The sequence below is a fragment of the Cydia amplana genome, chromosome 3 (assembly GCF_948474715.1).
Source record: "Cydia amplana chromosome 3, ilCydAmpl1.1, whole genome shotgun sequence".
NCBI lineage: Eukaryota > Metazoa > Arthropoda > Insecta > Lepidoptera > Tortricidae > Cydia > Cydia amplana.
Window position 1 is genome coordinate 17,474,797 of NC_086071.1, and position 9,998 is coordinate 17,484,794.

Consider the following 9,998-nt stretch of genomic DNA (forward strand, 5'->3'; position numbering starts at 1 on the left):
AACTTCCGCATTATTTTCAACATCCGCATCTGCATCCGCATCCGCATAAAATCGATGCGGATTTAATGCGGATGCGGATGTGGAACAGTTCGGTACAGGAACGTCTTAGCATCGGCGGAAGTGCTAGACTGCTAGGTAATTTAGTAATTAGCCAAAAAAACCTATTAGAAATTAGCAGTCAAGCGTGAGTGGGACTTATTGTACGGAACCCTTGGAACGCGAGTCCGACTCGCACTTGGCCGGTTTTTTGAAATAAAAATTACTAAAATGTAATATTTGACGTTTTTTATGTACCTATCTTGACATCCGCATCCGCATCCGCATCCGCGGATGTGAGCCTCGAAAAATCCGCATCCGCATCCGCATCCGCGGATGTCAAAAAATCGGCATCCGCAACATCCCTGGATACTACACCCACGGGACGAGATGGTTATACATACAATAGTTAATTTAATGACCAGGCACATTAATGCATGCTGCTAGTCTTCCAATGTTTGTCAGCTTCGACTAAATAATACCGGCATAGTGTAATTTATTAGCAAATTTTAATAATAAACACATTAAATTCACATAAACCTAATTAAATTAAATTCCGGAATTTTCGATATTCAGTGATATCAATTCCGGGATTGTAATATCGGAAAATGGTTTAGAAATATTTGGATATTTTGTTTTTTCGATAATGGGTAAGTAAATATATCGTTTTGCTTTAGCAAGTGTGGAAAGTAAAGACATACAATATTAGTTCATTTAATGACCAAAAACGTTAATGCATGCTGCTAGTCTTCCAACTTTTGTCAGCTTCGATGCCTTCGACTAATAAATAACACCGGTATAGTGTAATTTCATGGCAAATTTTAATAATAAACACATTAAATTCCAATAAGCGTAATTAAATTAAATTCCGGAACTTTCGATATTCAGTGATCCGTGATTAGGGTTTGCACGACGGATCCGAAATGTATGGGAATATCCGCGGATCCGGATCCAGATCCGGATAATTTCATACATTTCGGATCCGGATTGCAAACCCTATCCGTGATTGTACGAGTAACATCGGAAAATGTGTCAGAGATTCCGGAATGTCGGGATTCCGGAATGCAAGACCTTTGCTAGTTGTACTAATACTTTGACTTAAATATGACATGAGATGAGACCTGAGGTATGTATTTTAGAGTTAAGTACCTATTCTTGCAAATAAAAAATCTTTATCTTATCTTTGTATTTATCACAAAGCCACAAACCATCAACAACAATGATGATGCAGATTGAACCCATAAAAAAAGCGGCCAAGTGCGAGTCGGGCTCGCCCATGAAGGGTTCCGTATTTAGGGGATTTATGACGTATTAAAAAAAACTACTTACTAGATCTCGTTTAAACCAATTTTCGGTAGAAGTTTGCATGATACTCTACATCATATATTTTTTTTAGTTTTATCATTCTCTTATTTTAGAAGTTACAGGGGGGGGGGACACATTTTACCACTTTGGAAGTGTCTCTCGCGCAAACTAATCAGTTTAGAAAAAAATGATATTAGACACCTTAATATCATTTTTGAAGACCTATCCATAGATACCCCACACGTATGGGTTTCATGAAAAAAATTTTTTGAGTATGGGGAACCCCCAAAATTTATTGTTTTTTTTTCTATTTTTGTGTGAAAATCTTAATGCGGTTCACAGAATACATCTACTTACCAAGTTTCAACAGTATAGTTCTTATAGTTTTTGCCATTTGGCTACGGAACCCTAAAAATGGTGTGAATGTGTACTTATTGCGTTTGTTTTTTTTTATTCTGCGGAACTCCGTCCGCTTGGCATTGGCAGCTGTATATACACACATACAGGGAGCGTTTATATTTCTGAACACATGAATTGCGACTGCACTATTGTTACAGTTCTCTTGGACATACCTACAGGTAAGTGATCCATGTAATGTGTTTTTTTTATTCATCAGACTTAGGATTTCTTGAGGACAATATCTTATAGGTACCTTTAAACGAGCAATAGTTTATATATATCGGGGATTTAAGTATTTCGAGATATTTAGCAATGTGACAGACGGACGGACAGAGTCGCATCATAACCATCATATCAAAATATGGTTCGTTTCCCCGCTGGTTGGTAACTCACGACAGTTTAAATTTGATTATTTCCTTTATTTTAAGGTATTCAGTTACATAAGGAGGTCTACACATACAAAATGTCTCATCGAGTGTGGCCCACGTTTCAAGCAACAAGAAACGACGGTTCGTTGGTGAAGTTGCGCATTCAGGATTTACCCGAAAACCGGATCGACGAAGCCGTACATTTGTATATACAATATTACATTCACGACGAAACACTTTTGAAAATGGCAGGTAATTAGAATAAATAATTAAGTAGGTACCTTGTTTGAAGAAGCGCTGGTGGCCTAGCGGTAAGCGCGTGCTACTTTCAATCCGGAGGTCGCGGCTTCAAATCCCGGCTCGTACCAATGAGTTTTTGGGTGAAGGAAAATATCGTGAGGAAACCGGACTAATCCCAATAAGGCTTAGTTTCCCCTCTGGGTTGGAAGGTTAGATGGATGTCGGTTTAGTAAAAACTTGTGCCTACGCCAATTCTCGGGATTAGTTGCCAAGCGGACCCCAGGCAAAAAGTCGGGATAACGCGAGGAAGATGATGAGTGAAAAACTTGTTTCTAACTTGTTTGAAAATTAAAAATTAGGTATGTGTTCCTCAATAGGTATTTCTTTATTTCGGTCGGGGAGAGTGGGACAAGATGGGTTAGGTACATACTTAAGGTGTTATGCCCATCTAATCTCATCGTTCACCAAATATTGCTATCAACGGTGCTGATTGACTTAGAGAATTATCAACATGGGTAGCGTGTTTCGACTTATGCATTTATGCCTAATTCTGGTCCCAAAAATGTTATCGTTGTCGTTTACCAAATTCTTCTTTTTATAAGTATTTTTACGTCTTTTATCATTCGCTAGTATGTCTATTTAGGTCTACATAGATGTAACTATAGCTGGTCAACCAAATCTTGTCAGTAAAAAAAGGTGCGATATTCAAATTTTCAACCAGATCTTGACAGTAGAAAAAGGCGGCAAATTTGAAAAATGTAGGCGATTTTTCAAATTTGCCGCCTTTTTCTACTGTCAAGATCTGGTTGACCAAGTATATTGAAATATAATTTCAAAAATAATTTAGTTGCCGATCAGCTATACTCAATGACTCAATTAAATTCAATTAATTGCCAATAGGCTATTGGGCATAAAAATGTAGATTTAGATTTTCTTTATTTCATGATAAAAATTACACTATAAAACATAAATTATTGATACCAATTGTGTTCTTCTCTTCTTATCATGATCGTCGAAACATTGCAAACAATATCAAATTTATTAGGAAATGAAGTATTTATTAAATAAAAAAAAATTAAGATTACAAATAAAAATTAAATCAATTGATTCATACTGGCCATATTATTTATGGTTGTTTTTTAGGGTTCCGTACCCAAAGGGTAAAAAACGGGACCCTTTTACTAAGACTTCGCTGTCCGTCCGTCCGTCTGTCACCAGGCTGTATCTCATGAACCGCGATAGCTAGACAGTTGAAATTTTCACAAATGATGTATCTCTGTTGCCGCTATAACAACAAATACTAAAAATAAAATAAAATAAATATTTAAGGGGGGCTTTCATACAACAAACACGATTTTTTTGTTCTATTTTTTTGTTGTTGGTGCGGAACCCTCGGTGCGCGAGTCGGACTTGCACTTGGCCGGTTTTTATAGTTTACATTCTATTATCTATTAAGTAATTTGAGTGGAAATTGAGAACTCTGTGTAAAGTATAAGCATTCGATAATAGTTTGTGCTAAATAAAACATCTTCTTTAAATAAGTCTGGATATTTCAATTATAAGATTATTTTTTTCATTTATTTCGAAAGAAATACATCAATGAATAAATTTCTTAAGTACCATCTTGTCCCACTTAACCTAAATTATTCAGAATTCACTCAGGGTACTAACTTGGGTATTAACGTTCAGTGGCCTATTTTATAAAGCTATGTGTTAGAACGAGACTTCCGCTTGTAAATTGTAACTTGTAGCTTTATAAAATAGGCCACTGGAGGTGCGTTATTTATTCTGCCGTTTATTTCTGTTTTTATTTTTATTTTGTTTATTTACAGGTATTTCACAAAATCCAAAAGCGGTAAAGGAATACGAATTACTAATAAGTGAATTAATTAAAGATCCTGCTTCGCTTAGTATGATATGTTGTGAAGACGACGAAAACAGTAATGTTCGACAAATAGTAGGCGTTTCCATGATGTCGTTGATTACAGTGGAACGGCGGGACTTATTTAGAAAGCTACAGGTAGAGTGGGATAACTGCAGATTTTTATTTTAATGGGCCCAACTGAGTAAGGTCAATGTGGCTAATTCCGTCTTAGGGACTATTCCGTGTACTAGCGTTTTTCTCGAACAACGAACAATATTGATAATTTCATCGACAATGCAGCGATTGCTTTTATTTTCAGCAATCAAAAGCAGATTTTTTCCTACGATTGAAAATCAAAGAAATATAGGTAGGGGAAGCTGTTTTACCTCGGACAGTTTTTTCTTTTATGAATTTTAGAAAAAAAAACTAATGGCTGTAGAATTATTGTATATCCGAATCTTATAAGATACATTAATAAACTATCTATTACGATACAAAATTTAACGATCAGTTTATTTATTTTGATGGGATACGTTGACGAAAAAAATGGGGAAAAGTGTCCAAGGAACAACACCCCTGATGTACCTTGGTCATTTCCCGTTGTACCTCGGACATGATAATTTTAATTAATTAATTTATAATTTATACATAGAAAAAATATTTATATATGAAATCATAGATATTTTTAGCATATTTACGCCATTGAATAGATTTTTCTAGTATTACCTTCGAAAAATATACTTAGCAATGGTATTTTTTTTATTTTTGCTGAAAACATTTTATGCATTGTTTCTAAAATTGATTACTGGGTAACTTATAACGCATATAACTAATAATTATAAATACGGCAAATATGAAACTTTAAGTAAAAAAAAAATATTTTCAGTAAGTAGCAAGTACGGGCCAAGGTACAACCTATTTTCGTTGTCCGAGACACAAACAAACCAACTTTTTGGAAAAGTAAGCTTGGTAATTAGCACTTCCAATTGAGATTAGGCTGAAATGATCCTACCATCGAGTACCTAATTAACGTAAGTTTAACTTATTATATTAAGTTTTACTATCTATTAGCAAAACATGAAATAATAAACCTTGATGTAAAGTTCGAAATACTGACTTTTCATAACACAATTCATATTTTAATTTTTTTCTTGAGTTACTAGCCGCTCTCAAGTTTCGTTGATAGCTTGTTTTTTATACTTAATAATAACGTTTCAAATAATATAAATGAAATATTTAAATAACCGTGGCAATGTGGAAATATTGCCACCTGTCCGAGGTAAAACCATGTCCAAGGTACAACAGTTTCCCCTACTTAAGTACCTACGCTCGTGGACGGAATAGACCCTATGACGGAATTAGCCACATTGACCTTATACATATATAGTGTAATGTTGTATTCGTTCGTTCTAATAAGTATGTTTCTTATTTTTTAGCCAGAAACCGATGAGATGCGACTATATTTACAATGGGAGAACATATTTAATTTTGATTTGATTAAACATATGAAGGACCAGCAAATTGATTCCTATTACGACGACATAGGTCTGATTGTTCATCCGCGATTCAGAAAATTAGGAATAGCGACGGAATTCGCAAGGGCGAGGTAAGTTTTAGTAAGTTTAAGTAAGAGGCTCACAGATTACCAGTTCGCCGGACGATATCATCAGCCTGTCAGTTATACGCAAAAGGTCACAGTACCAAACAACTGACAGGCCGGATATCGTCCGGCGAACTGCCAATCTGTGAGTTCCTTTACACTATATAACATGAGTTCGACTAAGATCGGACACCGGGTAAGATCGTATGATTCAAACTTCTGCCTGTTGCGGGGCTTTTTTTTAATGCTGGCAAGGTGATGCAATGCGCTGTTTTGTCCCGCACCCCCCTTCAGGACGCACTTGTCGCTCCGTCTAACAAGTCGCAAGATATATACGGTTAAGTGCAAACGTCCAAAAAATGTGTTTTTTTTTTGTGTCCGGTATTACCCTTCGCCAGTTTTTCTTGAATAACTGGCAAGTTGAAGATTTATTTGTTTCTTTTACAGATTCCATGTTATTTTTATTAAATTTGTGACAAATCTGTATATTAGGAATTTTGATACGATGCCTGTAGGCCGAGATCCGGTCTTACCCGAAGTGGAATTCTCAAGCTCAAACTTTATTCGTGTCACCATTATATCTGATTAAATTAGGTAGGTATTAGGTAAATATGATTAACAGAAGATATTAAATCACAATAAAGCTCCCAAATCATCTTGTATTGATCGCTACACTTAACTAAGTAACCTCACATACTTAATTAATCTCTTATTCTTAAACAAATATGTTTCCATCATTATAATTAATAAAAACGCAGACATAATAATCTTAATAACAAAACTTCCGTGAGACAAAGACATAGTAAATATATTAAAAACGGGTCACTCACGTATTTTAAGTCGAAAAACGCTCGACATGTTTCACGAATACGTGAGTGACCCGTTTTTAATATATTTACTATGACATAATAATCCTTAAAATCCTCTTTCATCACCTTTTTTCAACCTAACGCGCTTATGGTGTCAATGAACCCACGTGGTTTATTGACCCTACACGGGTTCATTGACTCCACATCTAAAGTTTGGCAACCATAATTGAAAATTGAGCGCATGGTGTAAGTTCGGACAGAAAAATGCAATAAAATAAAAATCGGGTCGGATATGATAGCCCGAATTACTCCTAGGCCAATTCTTCTATATATTAATCAATACCGGTTATTTTGCAATAGTAAACTATGATACCGGCAATAGGACCGAACTTATAGGCCCGTCCGTTCTTACACCATCGGGTAAAAAAAGAATGCTGTCAATTTATTTTGTTTCCTATATTTAAACACTCATTACACGCTCATTACAACGTCTAGAAAGATAATAAAATTCTATTATATAGAGAATTTCATTATTATCAATTGAATCATGTCCATACCCTATCCACAAGCTGAGAAAAAAATAATCCAACATCATCTCAACCCACCTAAAAACGTCCGAAACTTACCCGAACTCACCTTATAGGTATATCTTAGAACTGGCACTATGAATATAAAGCTAAAGTTAATGATATAAAGTTAATGATATAAAATGCCTATATTTTAGACGCTGGGCATGTGTGGCACAAAATGTCGCCGCTGCCAGTGCTGTGGTGACGTCTATAGGCACTAAGAAGATTGCCAAGAAAGACCACTGGAGTACCGTGAAGGACTTCAATCTAGATGACCTAGGACAACGCTACGGCGTTACTTGCGAAGAAGGTGCGACAGTCAGAGTGGTCTACTGGAAGAACCCAGAATATAAACATAATGAAATTGAGAAATAAATGTATTGATGCTATGTGTTGTTTTTGGATTCTAATTTAGCGATGTGACAGACGGACAGACTGACAGAGTCGCAACATAAGGGTTCCTTTTGTACGTTTTTGGTACGGAACCCTAAAAACCGCATCAAAATTCGTTGCGTAGTTTTAAAGATCTAAGCATACATAGGGACAGACAGACTTCGACTTCGTTTTATACTATGTAGTGATACCGACGTTTACGTATTATTTAGTATTTTTGTTTAATGCTTAAAAATATTTAATATTGAAATGTCTCCGTAAGTATTAGAGAATGATTTCGCTTAAAATTTATTTTTTTCCTTCGCAAGCGTGATAAAAACATTGTGTGTAACTCCAGGAGTAAGAATATTGTTACTCGCGTCTTTAATTCATTCCAGTCTACAGCTGTCCTGAATATAATAGACTCTCGTGCAATATTGCACTTACTCCCCACGTTGCACAATGTACTATAAAACGCTCCGAGGTTATTATAATCTTCCCAACCAGTCATTTAGAAATGCAAACATCAGAGTTAGGGGTCACAAAACCGTGCGTATTTTAGAAAACCGGTTTTTCGGTTTTTGTGCAACAGCAAAACCGGGTTTCCAGTTTTTTCGGTGATTTCGATTTTACATATAATTTATAAAATAAGCAAGTATTTTTTAGGATCAATACTTTATTACTCAGTCTTCCACGACATTTCTATTTACTGTATCTTTACCAAGACCATCAAATTCCATCAATAAAGTTTTTAACCTCATGGTCTGCAATTCTGAAACGGAATGCCTGAGCAAAATATTACGTGACAACGGCGTGGACATAGTCCTCCTTCAGGAAACACACACCGCTGCTGATAATACCCAATTCGCTAAACGAGGTAAGTTACAAGGGATTTGATTTGGTTGCGGCCACTACATCAGCTGAGGGTATAAGAAATCTGATGTGGAAGGCTATCATGGACTGGACAGATAGGAACAACACTTTCTTAACCATTTCTAACAAAGGCAAAGGAACCTGAAGGAACAAAGAAGAAGAAAACTGTACATAGTAAATATCGCGAGATTGTATTTTGTTATAATTACTACAATCAACATTTTTAACTAGAGATCAACGAACGTTCCTACTAAAATGTTATTTAAACTACGTAGTACAGGAAATTAAGGGATATTTAGTGAAAATAGTAAGCAGTTTTTTATATAATACCTACTTATACGAACTTCATATAATGTATTGTGTTGTTCTAAATATAATAACAAACTCTGAAGTAGGTAATTGTTGCTCATCAAAATTATTAAACTATGTTTATAAAACTGTAAAATCGAAAACCTCGAAAAAGCCGGTTTTATCAAAGTCAAAACCCGGTTTTGGCAATTGGCTGAAAACCCGGTTTTTTCGATTTCGGTGAAACCGGGTTTGTGACCCCTAATCAGAGTTATTATCAGAGCAAATTACTTCATCAACAATTCAACACGTAATATGCCAAGATAAAGTCAGGCTTTACCTCGTGAGAGAATGATGTTGTTTAGAAGAGTCACATAATTACTACTTAATTATTGTTCAGCTGCGGTCTTTCACAGAGATTGGCAGCGGGCACGCGAGGACAATCGGTTTGGTATTGTTCGTATTGATTATTTACCATTATACGTTACACCATAAAGATAACAGCATCTTTTTATAGTGTGATATTTTACGTTTCCTTTATAAGAAGACGATACCGTGTCGTGCTCAGTACCTAGATAAGGTAGCGGTAAGTTTTGTTTTAAATAAATAACCCCCTTATTCATAAACGTTTCCTAAAGTTGACAAGCCGATAATAATCGTTTGTCCCTTTCCATCATACCAAAACGACGGTCAACTTCAGTAAACGTTTATGAATAAGGGGTTAAATCTTTGGGGACAATCTTGCACAGATCGACCTATGCAGTGGCGGAGCGTCCATAGAACTCGTTTTCCATCGCGGCTTGTCTATTTAGAGACATCTGAGAATTTTATTCTAGAAATTCCAAAGAAATACCAAGCCATTTAAACTTTATAAAGTTTTTTAGTGTATGTATGGATTACAGTTGCAAATAAAATTGAAAAATGGAAAATTTTGGCAGTTTACCAACTTTCCGAACGCTAAATAGCTACCTAAAGAAGGTACTTACCACTTTTTGACCTTTTGTACGCCAATGACCGATATATCCGCACCACAGGTTCAACGCCAAAGACTGATTAATCGGTCACAGACCACAGAGCAACATAGACCTACGTGCATATGCATAAAGTTCAATTTCAGTTTTGACACCTCGGTGACGTGGCGTCCGCGTGACAGCTTTTGTGTTTGACACGGCGTCGAAAAGGTTAAAAAGCCCGTTTCCTAATTTACCTTCACGTTTTCTTTACATAATAATGAGTTAGTAAACCTTAAATTTACACGAAGCTATCTTGGTCTTT

The 9,998-nt window shown here is 35.7% G+C and overlaps 1 protein-coding gene across 1 annotated transcript; it reads left to right on the forward strand.

Annotated features, from left to right (window-relative positions):
• The first annotated feature begins 682 nt into the window (after positions 1–682).
• On the forward strand, positions 683–7,565 carry LOC134662703 (uncharacterized). Its single transcript, XM_063518976.1, has 5 exons — positions 683–686; positions 2,169–2,360; positions 4,181–4,368; positions 5,649–5,818; positions 7,346–7,565. The coding sequence occupies exons 1-5, from the start codon at positions 683–685 to the stop codon at positions 7,563–7,565; spliced, it is 774 nt and encodes a 257-aa protein (XP_063375046.1).
• The last annotated feature ends 2,433 nt before the right edge of the window (positions 7,566–9,998 follow it).

What these genes read in the sequence shown, in the direction of transcription:
- LOC134662703 (XM_063518976.1), top strand. An exon ending in AACACTTTTGAAAATGGCAG is followed by an intron (nt 2,361 to 4,180) that starts GTAATTAGAATA and finishes GTTTATTTACAG; the next exon opens with GTATTTCACAAAATCCAAAA. An exon ending in ACGGAATTCGCAAGGGCGAG is followed by an intron (nt 5,819 to 7,345) that starts GTAAGTTTTAGT and finishes CCTATATTTTAG; the next exon opens with ACGCTGGGCATGTGTGGCAC.